This window comes from Balearica regulorum, chromosome 14, assembly GCF_011004875.1.
Source record: "Balearica regulorum gibbericeps isolate bBalReg1 chromosome 14, bBalReg1.pri, whole genome shotgun sequence".
Taxonomy (NCBI): domain Eukaryota; kingdom Metazoa; phylum Chordata; class Aves; order Gruiformes; family Gruidae; genus Balearica; species Balearica regulorum.
Genome location: NC_046197.1, coordinates 566,470 through 581,256, shown reverse-complemented (window position 1 = coordinate 581,256; position 14,787 = coordinate 566,470). Strand labels below are relative to the sequence as shown.

At 48.7% G+C, this 14,787-nt stretch overlaps 1 protein-coding gene across 6 annotated transcripts in view; it reads left to right on the top strand.

The window, feature by feature from the left end:
• Positions 1-14,787, top strand: part of PSD2 (pleckstrin and Sec7 domain containing 2) — a 91,321-nt gene that overhangs the window by 58,623 nt on the left and 17,911 nt on the right. For 5 of the 6 annotated variants that reach the window (XM_075766542.1, XM_075766539.1, XM_075766541.1 and 2 more), the window contains 4 exons: positions 1,923-2,003; positions 2,567-2,679; positions 6,669-6,729; positions 14,153-14,243. In XM_075766542.1, coding sequence (XP_075622657.1) covers positions 1,923-2,003; positions 2,567-2,679; positions 6,669-6,729; positions 14,153-14,243 — 346 coding nt within the window. The remainder of the gene's footprint in view (positions 1-1,922; positions 2,004-2,566; positions 2,680-6,668; positions 6,730-14,152; positions 14,244-14,787) is intronic. The other variant, XM_075766544.1, reaches the window with a different exon arrangement.

Genomic DNA, 14,787 nt, shown 5'->3' with positions numbered 1-14,787 from the left:
GGCACAGACCACTTGTCCCAGAGGTCACAAATTCCTATGGACTTCTGGCCTTCAGCAAGACCCAGTGAGCTGAAGGACAGGCAGCAAGGCCTACCTACCTTCCCAGGCTGCCCTGATGGGAGAGTGGGGTGAAGAGGAGCTCCCACCCACCTTCATCCTGCCTGACTATAGATCTAGTTAGGTAAGTAAATTAGGGTGTAGCTCCTAGTGTATGCCGTGGAGGCATCTCAAGAGCAATTCAGCACACCCAAGATCTGTGCTGGGCTATAGACATGCCCAGTATTTTGGCTTTAGGGAGTCTTGGGCAAGGCCGGTCCTTCAAGCTTGAGTTAAGAAGGGTGAGTCAGATACTGTTCTCCCCTGTTGATCGCTGCAGTCCATGGCAGTTGTTGCTGTGTCCCCAGTGCCCAGAGTGCCCAAGCAGGTTCCCAGAAGACCTGGTAAATAGGGGCCCAAACAGAAGGAATCAGACCTTTTCTTCTGGGAGACTACAACTGCATGTGTAAGGTGGGACCTGAGCTGTGGAAGGGAGAGCATTGGTGAGTTCCCAGCACTGGCACAGCCAATGCATGAGGTCATCTGCAGACTTGGAGCTGAGAGAATCCCAGAGGAGGCCTGGGGCTTGTTTGGGTCTGCTTGTTCTTTGTCACAGGGGTGAAGATGTGGTGGCATCTCCTTTCACAAACATGTGGTCATCTTCTGTATCTCACACCACCTTGCTGTAAAGTTTCAGGGCAAGTGCAGAAGTCTCCCTGGGAAGCTGGCAGGAATCTGCACACCAATCATTTTGTTACTGCTTCATACAGACTAACTGGGGGGCCATGGGACAATGAGGACATGTTCTTTCCCAGAGCTAGCAATCCCAAATTCTAAGATTGTTTTATGAGTGTGAGGCCTTGTGGCTTCTTAAGGCTTTGAAACAGTCTCCTGCGCAAACTCCAGCACCAATACAGATGTCCTGCCTCTCAAAACTCATCCCGCACCTCTCCCCTGGAGCTGTCACACTGCTCTGCCTGATCCCACTGTGTGTCATGCTTCCAAACAGCATCCATGCCAGAGGCTTTGCAGCATCCACCTCACAGCAGAAGATGAAACAATGCTGTAGGAAAAGCAATGAGTTCTGCCTGTAACGTCCTGGGGTGAAAGTGGATGTGCAACCTTTAGCAATATGCTTTTCTTTTTGAGGGGAGAAGGAAAAGGAATTGTATATGGCAAAAGCTGAGCATATTGAGATCATCTCCCATTTCTTGCCAGCATTCATTGATTATTCTTGCACTTCTGCTATCTGAGTTTTGTAGATAGAGGAACTTAACAGCACCCATTCTGGCTTTAAAGGCAACATGTCTCCAAAATGCTTCAAAACCATGGCAGGGGAATGGTTTCTGGAGAAGCATTCAGGGATGAGCAGGGCCAGAAGCTCAGCTGAGCTCTGCTCCAGCTCCCAGGGGCATCCATCTGACAAGCGAGCAAGGTGCTGTGGTGAGAGGGCAGGACGGGAGCCCATGTGGAGTGAAGAGCAGTAATATTGCAGCAGGAGGAGGGGATATGCCCACTAATGGCAGAGGACTAGCTAAGAGAGAAGGTGCCTGATGAGCACAGGACATCCTTATGGCCTCCTCCTCCTCCTGGCTGGTTTGGGAGGAGGCTCTGCCTGGCCGGCAGCACAGCAGAGGGGCACTGGGAGCCAACATCTTGTTCTGAGGTGTCCCGGGCTGGCAGCGCTCGGCTGTGGGCACGTTAGGGCCCTTTGGAGGTCTCCCAGCAGCATTTCAAGGTAGGAGAAATTCCCCTGGGTCTGGGATCACGTCTGCAGTGTGTCACTGGGAGTTTGGGCTGGCCAGGAGGCAGCAGTCTGCTGTTCCTCTTGTAGACAGTGTCTTCTTCCCTGATGAAAGGGCTGACTACTCCCTCTTTAATTACAGTAACGAATTTAGCAAGTTGGTAGCAGAGGAGTATCTCAGCTTCTTTGACTTCACTGGCCTGACCCTTGACAAAGCACTCAGGTGAGCTGGTCTCTGGCACTCCCGCGTAGGGCCTGGGCTGGATGGAGCGGAGCAGCGCGGTGGGTTCCTCCTCCGGGCTTCCCGACGCCATGGAGGCTGTCCGTGTGATAGGAGCAGGGTCCGGGGGGAGCTCCAGGTTGTCGTTTAATCTTTGCTTTGGTGTCACGTTTGGCACAAGGTACTGCCACCAAAAGTGGGCTTCGACAGGAGGGCCCACAACCTGCTTCCCCATGGTGGAGAGCAGCTTTCCCAGGAACCCCATCCTGTACAAAATCAGAGCAAGTGGGAGCAACTTCTTCCCTTGGGACGGACAACCCATCCTGGTGCCATCAAGCCAGAGGTGGGTCAGATCTCAGCTGACAGCATGTTTCCCTACACAGCCCAGACTGCCTCCATAGACACCTTTTGCATTGCACCTGCAGGGGCCCAGGGGTGCCAGGCTGGGGGGAGGACAAAGGCCTCCATAGCTGCTCTGAGGACCCCCTTTCCATCTCCCTCCTTAGCATGGGTGCTGCCCAGCAGATTCATCCACAACGTCTTTAAGTATCACTTTGTTTTTGCAGGACGTTCTTGAAAGCGTTCCCGTTGATGGGAGAGACACAGGAGCGGGAGCGGGTGCTGATTCATTTCTCCCGGCGATACTGCCAGTGCAACCCAGAGGAGAGCACGTCTGAAGGTACAGCTTTCTTTCCCTGGCTCTGATGCCTGTTGCACACTCACAGTCCGCCTGTGTGACAGATCCTGAGTGTAAAACCAACCATTCACAGCCAGGCCTGAACAGCATCCGCTGGGTGAGCAAGGCTGCAGCTTCTCTCTTTCTCTGGAGTCCTGCCCTGCTGATTATCCCTGCCCTGGGGGGGACTGGGGACACCAGGTGCTGTACAGACCTCCCCCCCAAGAGAGCCAGATGAGTTTCCTCAGGATCTGAGGGTCTGAGTATGGGGTCCCAAGGAGCCTTGCCCTCTCAAGTGCATATGAGCTGTGCTGAAGACAAGCTCCTCAGCTGTAGCCTTGATCGGTGGCCATGCTTTGCCCAGCACCAGGGGAGGTGGTGAGTGGTTCTCGGGGATTGCAAATTACTGCAATCGTGGCTTGGAAAGTGGTTGCTGGCTGTGGGAAAATGAGTGGCTGGTGCTAGCTCAGCCCAAGACCTTGTCTATTGAATGGAAGAAGACATTTCCATGCAGATTGAGGAATGCTGTTAGCTTGCCATGCACAAGAGTTGTATTCCTTGCATCTACAACTGCAGCAGGGCAAAGTGCAGCTGGGTAAAATTCTGGGCTCACTGGAGTTGCAGATTTTGTTAGCTCTTTTCAGCCCCTCATAATTTTTTTTTTAAGTAGATGTATTTTCTTCTGACATTTTCAAAGGGAAAGGTCATGCCTGGTACACACGTGCACACACATGCATTCAGACATGAGCATGTCCACGTTGGCACTTACGTGAATGCCTCTATGCACCTGCTTACAGGCATCTAGAAATGCCCCCATGGGTGGAAATCAGTCTGCTGACCTGACAGCAGTGCCAGTTGCTCCTCCTCCACCCCTTCAGCACACAGTATGCCACTTGTGTCTGACAGCTCCTGCTTGTCTTGGTCTTGCAGGCTTCCCAAATAGCAGCAGTGCCCAGTGTCACCCAAACCCTTCAGTGCCTCTGCCAAGCTAACTGGACACAAGCTATTCTCAAAACAGAATGATCTCTTCGCTTTTATCAGTGGTATCCCCGTAAAGTACAGATTCAATTTCCCTGTGTTTGTGTGATGTTCTCCCCCACTGATGCAAAGAGGACCTTTCCCTGCAATGGGTCATCCACGTGTAGACATTAAGCTGCAGGCTGAATTTTCAGCAGCAGTCTCCAACTGAAACATCCCAAATGCCAAGTCTTGACCCCTCTTCAACACCTACCCTTGGAAATGATCCACAACCACGTTGTATCCACCCCCACTCCTACAGACAAGGGTCTTGGGACCATATCTCCGCTTCTGGTCCTCAGGTGTCTGACAGCCACTGCAAGGATGTGCACACACCGACTTGAGCAGAGGCTGAGCTGAAGCGCAGGGGGTCAGATCTCAGACTCCATCCCACACCCTTCAGCATGAGGGTGTTTGGAGGGCAGTGACAGTCAAACAAAACACAAGCTTTGCCATGGCAACGTGGTTTACAAAGCTGCCAATGGAGCCACGCTACAGCAACTGTTTGCAAGAGAAATTAGATCCCAGTTCTGAAAGAGTCTGTGACAAGGTGCCTGCTAATGCAAACACAAATGAAGCCAGAAAATTAAACTCTTCCATAACTGCATGGCCCTCAGTGGAGATGTCACTGCGGCTGATAGGACCTGTTTTAAAAATGTTACACTCCTAAACAGTACAAAACTATTCAGAGTAAGGAAAACTGGATCTGAAACACATTACTGCTGCTGCTGTCATGACCTATCATTAACATTTAGGGCTACAGCATTGCCTGTGATGGTGGCAACACATTTCACAAGGCTGGGCAGGATCACTTACTGCAGACCAAATGTAAACTGAAGGATTAAAACAGGATAGAGCTGCATGCAGTAATGGAATTGAATGGGGCTTGAAAAATACAGTTGTAATCCAAGTACTGGAGGGAAGCAAAGTGGCTCCTTCAGGTCACATCTTTTGCAGATACTGCAAAAACATGCACTAGATGTGTGGTTAATTTGAGAAAGCTATTGCAAGCTCTTTCTTCAGGAAGCAATTCCTTCTTATTGCATCCAGCCTAAACTTGCAAAGGATGTTCCACCAAGATGAAATTTGAGCCACTGTGTGTATCTAGATTTCTAAAGAAACACCTCTGGCTGTGATGGTCTATTGGCATAGAGGCATGATAGAGTCAAGGCAGTTTTCTCTGATCAGGGTGGCTGAGAAGGTCTTAAATCCCTCTAAGGCATTTCAGGGCATTGCTACATGCTGATTCAATAACTCTGATGGAGACATGGCTGTTGCAACACCAAGAGTAACTTCAGCCTGTATGATGGGATGTTGCAGATGAAGGTAGCAGAAGCTCTGACCTGCTGACCACTGAGTGGCATGGCTGGTTTTTCTCCCAGAGAGTGGTGCCTTGGACACATTATTAGTTCTTTCCTGTACTAATGAAGCCCAGACATGGAAGAACTATATGGCTATGTTGTGACACTGTGTGAGCTGAGGGAAAAAGTGAAAGCAACTGATCCAAGCAACAGCAAGAGAATAGCAGGTTTTGGGACACCAGCTCCACCTTGGGGCCATGTGGGACATGAATTACCTGACCAAAGTGAATACAGTAAAGGCAGGTGAAGATATCAGCCCAGAACCTCCCACAGAGACTCCAAAATACACACTGGGAAGGCATGTTGTCCGAAGCCCAAAGCTGCTGCTTTTGAAAGTGAAGGAAGCATCTTTCTTAGGAATTGATTCTCTCTTGAAGGGTGATGTCCGTCATACCACATCCCCAGGACTGTCAGCCCTCATAGAGAAATACGTGATGTTCCCATGAGAAACCCTTCCTTCCTCAGAGACCATGGTTCTTCCAGGAAAGGGAGAAGCTCATGGGCTCAGTTGCCTTCATCCTGAGCTTGTGGTTTTGGTTGCCTTTAGCTGGTAGCATTTAGAGCCTGGCCTTGAGCATGAGGTGTTCAGGGCTTGTCACTGTTCCACACAAATGGTGCCTTTGTCTAGTGACTGACCGGGATGGGGACAGGCCACAGCTGGCTCTCTGTGGCTGCACATCTCCCCCACAAGAAGAGACTAGTGGCACTTCCCTGCCAGCCTGGGGGTAAGTCACAGCCTGACTCCAGGGCACCAGTTCACAGAGCAGCATGCACAAGGGAAATAAGCCAGGAGCATCATGTCATGTCTGGCTTGGTCTATGGAGCAGCCCATCTGTGTGAGCACACCAAGTCAAGATCAGGGCCAAAGACCAAGGCTGTATTTTGGCCCCTGCCTCCTCCCTGGTGCTCTCTAGCCCTTTTATGAATCCTTGCAAGGACTGGTTCCTGTGCCAGAGTGCATTTACATCTCACTGTTGTGAGGTGGTGCATGGAGACTAGTCTCCTGACCTTGAAGAGCTTCAGGACACAGCATGGTTTTGAAATAACAGGAAGCCACCAGGCTACCTGGTACAGAAGAGGGTGCTGTGCTGTCTCAAATGGAAGGAAAACTTCATGTGAGTTTTATTAAGTCAGAGAGCCAAAAAACGCTGCACTCATTTGTAGTAACAATGTTTGTTGAACAACTCAAGAGCTTACAGGCTGCCCGGGAATGATGGCTGAGGGCCTCAGGACAAACCCCTGAGGTGACTGTGATCAACTGGGGGGAAACTAGCTGTTTGCCAGGGTCTGTGCTCCATTCTGCAACAACATTGACACAAAATGGATATGGAGGAAGACTCAGCGGAAAGTCTGGTCTTTAGAAAGCCATTGACAAAACTGCTTTAAAGCCAATTACCTGATGATCATTTCAGGAAAAGGTAAAATTTGAAAGAAAAAAAGATACTAGTTTTTTTTAACTATCTATCTTGTGCAGTTGAAAGAAACAGGTATTCTTTAAAGTCCCCAGACATAGCACCTAGCCTTAGTTTTGCAATAGGTGGGTTGCCAAGACAGCAAACATCAAAACCACGTGGGAAGGGGAATAATCATAGCCCTCTGACTTGTGTGTTTCAGATGGGATTCACACGCTCACCTGTGCCCTGATGCTGCTAAACACAGACCTTCACGGCCATGTAAGTAGTACTCCGAGATGCATCCTTCCTTTTTTCCTTCCCAGCACAGAGGTCTGTCCCCTTATGCAGGATGTGTTGCTGGAAAATTGAGATAGGTTGGCAGAGTGTCCTGGTTCTGGCAAGGATAGAGTTAATTACCAGGACACAGAGTACACTCAAGCTAAAGGCACCTGCTGACATGAGTTATCTCATACAGGCACAGGCAGTGCAGCTTTCTTCCCAGGACCTGTTGCATGCATCAGCCCTGTCCCAGGAGCTCTCATGGAGAAGTCTTTGCCAACAGTCTCTGTGGAGCTGGCAAACAGCAGCACCAAGTGTGGTGCAAACACCCGAGGTTCCCCTCATCCCATAAATGGCTGCAAGGGAGTCAGTGCTTTCATACAGGTCTAGATTTGATCTTTTCTTCCCAAAACACGAAGTAAGTCTCAGCTGTTCCTTTTCCCCAAGGTGTAACAGACAGACACTGGAGAGCTTCACACCAGAGAGGCCTCTGGACAAAGAGCAGGGTTAGCAGAGCTCAGTGCCCAAAGGTGTGGTTAGAAAACAGCAGAGGCTGTTAAGACCATCTCTCACCACCTTTCAGAGGCTCTTTCAGGTGGCGTAGGTTGGATTTGTTCCTAAAAGGTCAGCCAGAGTGTAGAGAGGAGAGCAGAGTGAGAGGAAAAATAACTGCAGAGGGGAGACGGACTGCGCATAGGGGACAGCACTGGGACATTGAGTATCCTTGGAGACCCCTGCCATAGCGTACATCTGGGAGGATGCATGGACTCTGCGCCCTGCTCAGTGCTGTGGAAGGCTGTAGGCACTGTTGACACAGTTGTCCTCCCTGCTCTCCAGCTTCATGGTGCGGACACAGAGCATGGCTGTGAGTTTCAGGGGCACTGTGTCCCCTTTACAGGGGTAGAGGGGCTCCTCAAGTCTCGGGTCACTGAAGTGCCTTCTTTCATAGCCCATCTAAGAGCGCAGACTCCCCAGAACTCGTGTGAAGATAGAGGGGGCATGCCAAGATGGCTTGTTATAGCAGTCCATGCGTGTGAAATCCACACACCCTTTTTCTGCCCCACAATCCCATGATTTCCAAGCTGTGTCATCAGAGTCCTCTTCTGCCTCCAGCTGGTAACAATTTGTTATGCATCTGCAGAGGCTTGCCCTGATTTTCTCCTCATTAGTCTGTTAATGAGGGGACACTAGGCCATAACCTAGCTCTTTTTTTGCATATTAGTTTATAATCACCTTTCAGAGGAGCCTTTTTCTGTGGGTGTGGGAAGAGTGCTCTTCACCTATGATGGCAAGGATGCAAAGGCCACCAACCTCACTGGTGCCATCCTGACAGTCCACCCGGGGGAACCATCCTCATCATTACAGCACAGATACTGCCTCTACGACAGTGGCAAGGTTTGAACACAGCAGTTAGTGAATGGAATTACTGGTCTCAGCAAAAGCATCCTTTCCAGATGTGCACTGTGGCCTGCACCAAGCTGGTTACGGCTGCTGCAGCCTCATCCTTTGGGGAACAGGCAGCCTATGACCAAGGTTACACCGGCCACTGGGTCCGTTCCCACCCACATGGCTGCCAGTAACATGTCTAAGCAAAGTGTCTCTGCACGCGGTGGCATAGCAGTGGAGGCAGCTTCTGGGAGGGTCTCACACAGCATTCATCCTTCAGCCAAAATGGTTGGAGCCAAGGGGATATTTTCATCAAAGCACTTCCTGAACAGCAAAAGCAGTATTGTGGCAGAAAGCAAACTATGCAACTGCATTCCAAAATAATCTTATTTTGTGTAGGTTTTTTTTAATTTAAAAAATACAAAATATATCTCTGGGAAGATAGAAATGATTGAAAAGGCAAAAAAACACCTAAACCTCCAAGACCTTACCATTTCTATTTTTCATTGACAAGCTGGCTAAGAGGCCTGGTAAGAAGAAATTATGTCATGCTATCTAGGCAAAGAAAAAGTAGCTTTCTTTTGACCTGGTGTAGAAATACCTGAGCTTTTCTTTGAAAAAATCTTCTTTTTATTTTTCCACATGTGTAACATTAATTTCTTCTCCTTCTCCTCCTTTTTTTTTTTTTTTTTCCTTCCTTCTGCTCCTGGAACCTCTCTTTCTGCTCTTTAACCCTTTACCAGGTGGTAAGTGCAGTCATTCTAGTGTTTTGCTTTAAAGCACTGACATTTGACTTATTTTTTTCTGTATTAAAAAAAAAAAAAAAGGATTTTTGTTTGTCTGGATTCCTAAGTGGTTGTGCAGTGTCCTTCACTACGTAGCAGCTGATATACATCACATGAAATTCTCCTTGTGTCAAGAAACCTCCATAAACTGCAGTGTACCTGGGATTGTGTGACTTGATCTCTCACCTGTTTTTGTTAAAGATGCTCTCATGACATTGCATATCACTTTTAATTTTATTTCCTTTTTGATTTTGTGTGTGTGTTTCAGTGTTTTACTGTGCATTGCCATGGAGTGGGAAATTCCTTTGCTTAGGAAAGGGCGGTTGATATGTCTCTGTAAAGGTGCAGTGCCCTCCAGCAGCGTTTCTACAACGGGCTAGTTCACCATTCCAGCAGCGACCATCACATATACTGAGTCCAGGCTTAAAAGTAATGAGACTGGCTTTAAAACATGAGATTTGCATCTGTGAACACTGGAGTTTTGCCTTAGTACTGTTGATTTTCTACCACAGGTGCACTCAGAGTCTGTTTCCAAACTGCTCAGAAAACTTACTGTCTTTAAAATGAGACACTCCATTTCCATAGAATCACCTCGAGTTGGTGTTTAAAAGCCAGCAGTCACCAACAAACATTACAAGCCTTGCAGTATAATCCAGATTGTTGCAACTCTCTACCTTGCTCTCCTGTGCTCCGCAACATCTTATGACAAAGTACTCTGCTCCACCTCTGCCCCTTGGAGACAAAACTTTGGGATGTCTCCTTTCCAACTGTCAGTGTTATCCCTCCTTGTTCAGAACTGCTGGCCATGGAAGGACAGTGACAAATCAACACCTAGGCATCACCAGCACTCATGGTTGCATTTTGGTACTTTAGCAAAGCCCAGCTTCTGGAGACACATTGTAATTTGACAAGCTTTAGCGTTTGTTCAAAAAGCAGGCCAGCAGCTCTCATGGCCACTGAACAAAGCTTGAAATGGGATCCCTGGCAGCTCCTAACTCTGCATATCCATCGCTATTAATCTTACAAACCCTGTGATATTCTCCTTAAGCCAAGCTTATGGTTTGGTGTTAGCAATACTGCTGTGTTAGTAGCACTGGAAGACCTGAAGAGCTCTGAGATAGGAGCAGCCACTGGCATCAGCTGCAGAGTGACACATCTGTCCACAGCACCTTTGTGTGGCCCAGGGCTCTTTGGTACCCAAAGTTTGTGGGTTTGTTCCCTGCAGCAGGGTGATTTTGTTTCTGCAGCCTAGAACACATCCACTGCCAGATCCATTGGTCCAGTCAGACCAATGACCCTCACTTCATGCTTAAGCATAAGTGTAGTTGTTTGGGTTTTTCCCCTAAAGGTGAGTATTTGGGAAAGGTTAAAAGATCCTGAGTAAAAGCAGGGCCTGTAAGGGAGTGATGCTCATGCTGGGAGCTCACAGGATATGTACTCCACTCACCACTTTGCAGCTTAGATGTTTGAATGCGTGGGGCCTCCAGCCCAGAAACTCAAGTGGTTTAACACCTCACAGGGGGAGTGCTGGGGAAAGCACCCCAGATAGCCACCCTTCACAGTCTTTGGCCCCCAGGAACCTGCTTCTCCTCCTGGGCCTTTCACATGGCACCTGTTTTTCCCACTGAGCACCCACCTCTGTACTCACCTGCCCAACCTCCTAATGCTGGGACTTGGCAACAGCCAAGGAATGTCAGGCTACAGCCCAGAGCCTTCTGGAGGTGGATAGAGCCATCCTGGACATTTCAGGAGATGGTCTGAAATCATCTTGGGTGAGTCAGCTCAGGAGCAGATGGTTGAAGGCCAGAGGAGGCAAGAACCCAACTGTAAACAGGAGAGTTACACTGGGTTGAAACAATGAGATGGCAGCATCAGCCCTGTCTACCCACCATCAGATCAATCTCATCCTTCCTAATTTATTCTTATGCACTGTAACCACCATTGTGCACCTTGTCTCTGCATCTGTCCATTCTCGTACACTGTCTGCACCCATCCACCTCTGTCCATCCATTCCCATACTGCCTCTACCCATTCATCTGAGTATCCAGCCCTTCTCATCTATTTAATCCACTGTTCGCTCACTCACTCTCCATCCAAGCACACCATGGTGCTAGTTGATTGTCTGACAGTGGTTTCTCATGCTTTGCTGCATGGCCTGGAGCAAGCAAAGATGTGATGAAGGTCTTTTCTGCCAGGGGGACATATCAGGAATAGTAGCTACGTGTGGCTGTGAAGCAGCCTTGCTGGTTTGTTCTATTGCTGGTAAGTGACTGATGCACCACAAAAAAGCAAAATGCCCCATCTGTGTGGCTAGCCAGAAATGAAGATGCATCTTGCTACCCAGAGGTCCCAGTTCACCAGGGGTCATAGAACATCTGAACACTGAGCTTTGAGGTGTGCAGATACATTCCCCTGAAGATTATGTCCACATGTGATGATCTTGCTGAATCAGCAAGATGGCCTACTGTGTAAGAAGGCACCTCACTGCACCCTCATAGTGGCCCTTTCCAGAGTTGTTCCTGGGATTCCCCTGACTTGCTAAATACTGTTGCAGTGTGTGACAGCTCAGGCGGTCCCGCTGCTGGTGTCATTGATAATGAGGCACTTGTGGTCAGAGAAATGTTTCTTTGCAAGTGTTGATCAAGTGAAGCTGCAAAGTCTGTGTCCTGGAGTGTTTTTGCTTTCTCTATTCAGCTGGTGTTGATTTGGAGGCACTTGCAGGGCTTTATATTTGAGTGGCTGGCTCCAGCCTATTTCACAAAGCAGCAAGCTGAAGTGTTAAGATATTGTTGACTTGAGGTTGTACTGCATCTGAGCCACCCCAGCATCCTGTCCTCAATCCTACTGACAGCCAGCCTGAATCCTGCCCCTGACTCTGCAGACTTTCACAACTTTGTCCGACAAGCTGATTCACAGTGTTAGCAACCTTGCTGGAGCTTCCTTGTCACCTCTTCTGGTTGTCAGAGGAGGTTTTCAGAGGATATGTGTTCATCCTTCTCAATTGCTCAGCAATTAGCTGCTTTTCCACAGTGTTGTTACTGCCTCAGTTTGAGCTCGGGAATCTTTTGTGCAAGAGAGAGAGACATATCACAGAATAAAAAAGCCATCCCCTGGAATTAATATATGTCTTGGACGCAATACACAAGAAACCCAAAAAAGGCTGGTAATTTGTGCTACTTTATCTCACTGTATCCACTCACTTCCTAAAATGTGTTGGCCTCTGCCTTCATTGCTGGATCACTGCAACAAGATGTCTGCAGGCAGAAAGACCTGTGCTGTGCACTCTGCTTTCCTGCCTCAAGGCAGGAGTAGAAGTAGTCACCTTCTCTCACTGCAAAGTAATTTGGTGCCTCGAGGTCTCAGGCAACATACCTACCTCCGCTCCAAACTCCCTCTCAGAGGTTTGTTACTGCATTTTTTTTAATGCACTCTCTCACTCTCCTTCCTTTCTCCATCCACACGCCATTGTGCTGCTGTTTTTGGTTTTTTGGGTTTTTTTTGGCTGTAATTCACCAGCAAGTACACAAATCTCTGTTCCCACTGCTGAAAAAACCTAGCATGTCTGCAGGTTTCCCCGCAGCTCTTGTGCCACTGAGCACAAGCTGGCAGTAGCCTCTAGCTATGGGGTCCAGCTATGGGCATCAGCTGTGGATCTCCCCTGTGAGAAAGAAAAGATGGCCGAGCCTCGTGTTATGCCGCACCACATCCCCAGGCACTGCAGATTTGTAATGGTGCTTTATTCCTCTTTTTCTTGATCTCTCAAGGGTGCCAGCTCCAGATGAGCTGGCACCGACAGGAGGCATAATTAAGAGTATCAGACAGAGCTGCTCAAAGGCAGCACTGGCTCCCTGTGTAGCCAAAGAGTGTATCTGCACACACAGATGCAGGTGTGTGGGGGCCATTGAGGGCTAATCCCAAGGCCTCACTCTTTGCTGATGTTTTCTCTTGGGGAGAAGCCTCTGGGTCATCCATTGTGCCTGTTTGTGGGCAGGGGTTTCTGGTGTCAGTCTCTTTCAAGAGATTATTTTCTTGCACAGAGGACACATCTTGCCCTGCAGGCCACCTCCTATATCATCTGCTGCAGCTTCATCCCCTCCCAGTGACCCAGAAAGCCCCTTCTTCTTCTTCCCTGAGTGCCTAAGCAGGGTCCTGGCTCTGCTGTTCTTGGCCATCCTCCCAGGTCCTCCTGGCTGGCCACCCTGTTGATGCCTTGATGCAAAGCCCCCCAGCGCCAAGGTGCTGTTGGGATCCTTAGGACTGCTGGTGGCAGCCCATGCTCTCCTCTCACAAACTCCGTTGTCTGCTCCATGTGATGTCACCATGGAGTCTGTCCTTGGAGACTCCAGGGTTGGAGGCTGCAATATGACATGGCCTTGGAGACCCCTGTCTTTCCTTTGTGGTATCAGACTCCCTTTTCTGGACCCTACAATTCCCACTGACTCCTCCACACCTCTGCTCCAGTCCTTTGGAGAGGTAGGTTTGCAGAGGGAGGCTTGGGAAAAGGCTGCCTGCCTCCACCCCCTTGTCCCTTGCAAGCTCAGAAAGTGACTCACCTGGCTATGGTGAGGGGTAAAGGGTTTGGGAAGACAGATGCCGCAGAGTGATGTCAGGGTTGCCAGATGACCTGGCAGCATCAGCACCAAATAGTTTTGGTATTAGGTGGTGATGAGTGTGTTCAAGGTTGTGAGGTTCTCCTAGTGTACGTGTATTGCCCTCACATGCCATGGCACTCAAGTTCACACAGTACCAGGAGCCGGATCATCTTTCTTCATAATGGCAATCAGAAATAACAGTTTCTGCGAAGGACGAGTCATTGCCCAGTGCTGGCTGTCTTCAGATGCTGACACTGCATGCTTACACAATTTCACACACGGCAGGCTTGGAGGCCCATGCAAGCATTGCAATTTCGAGGCAGTCTGAGTGCTTGTCTTGAATTTTGAGACACAGACCCTGCACCAGCACCAACCTGGAGACCAGAGGTGAGATCACTTAGAAAGTTTGGAGCAAGAGCTGGAGAATTTATTTTCAGGTGTTTTACTTCCAGCATTAAATAAGAGGTCATTTGAAACATTTGAGTGCTGGCATGAGCAAATAAAGCAAAGAGCCCAGTAGAAAATCAGAGCAGAAGACCTTTCAGCTTTGAGCTATTGGGGCAAACCCAGGCTTCACCATTACATATAAAATTGTTCTTTAAGACACTCTGATTAAAGTAAAAACTCTCTAGAAGTTTAATGAGCTTTTTCTTTGCCTTACAGAATATTGGCAAAAAGATGTCGTGTCAACAGTTCATAGCAAACCTGGATGGGCTGAATGATGGGAAGGACTTTGCAAAGGATTTGCTAAAGGTAATGCGATATAAATAGGCAGTGGGATACTGTCATTATTATTATAGTGCTACCTAGTCCTGCTGGGACACTCTGAGCCCTTGAATCAGCATTTTCCACAATTATTTCATTAGAAGAACCGTAACCCACATGGATAGCTTCTGCTAACGTGCAGCGAGCCACCAGAGGTCTGTTCCCTAGCAGTGTTTTATCCAGATTTGTGGCATATCTGCCCTCTCCCCCACAATAGCTCTGTGATGCACCAGACAATGCACAGAACAAGGTACCCCCCACCCCCAAATATGACCATCTGGCACTGACACTGATGTATTTAGATGTAGTGCTCCAACACAACTAGTTCAGTACTATGGGATATTGGTTAAACACCGTAAAGTGAGTATTTTCTCCTTCCACGTGGTTTAACACCACCACTGTTGTCTGCACCTGCTGCAGGTGCAGCAACCTGACCTGGATTTTGCTGTATGGAAAAAGGTTGAAATGACCAGTGCCACATCAGGGGTGTCACACCGTGCTTTAGACAACACCCCTACCTCCCAGCAGACCT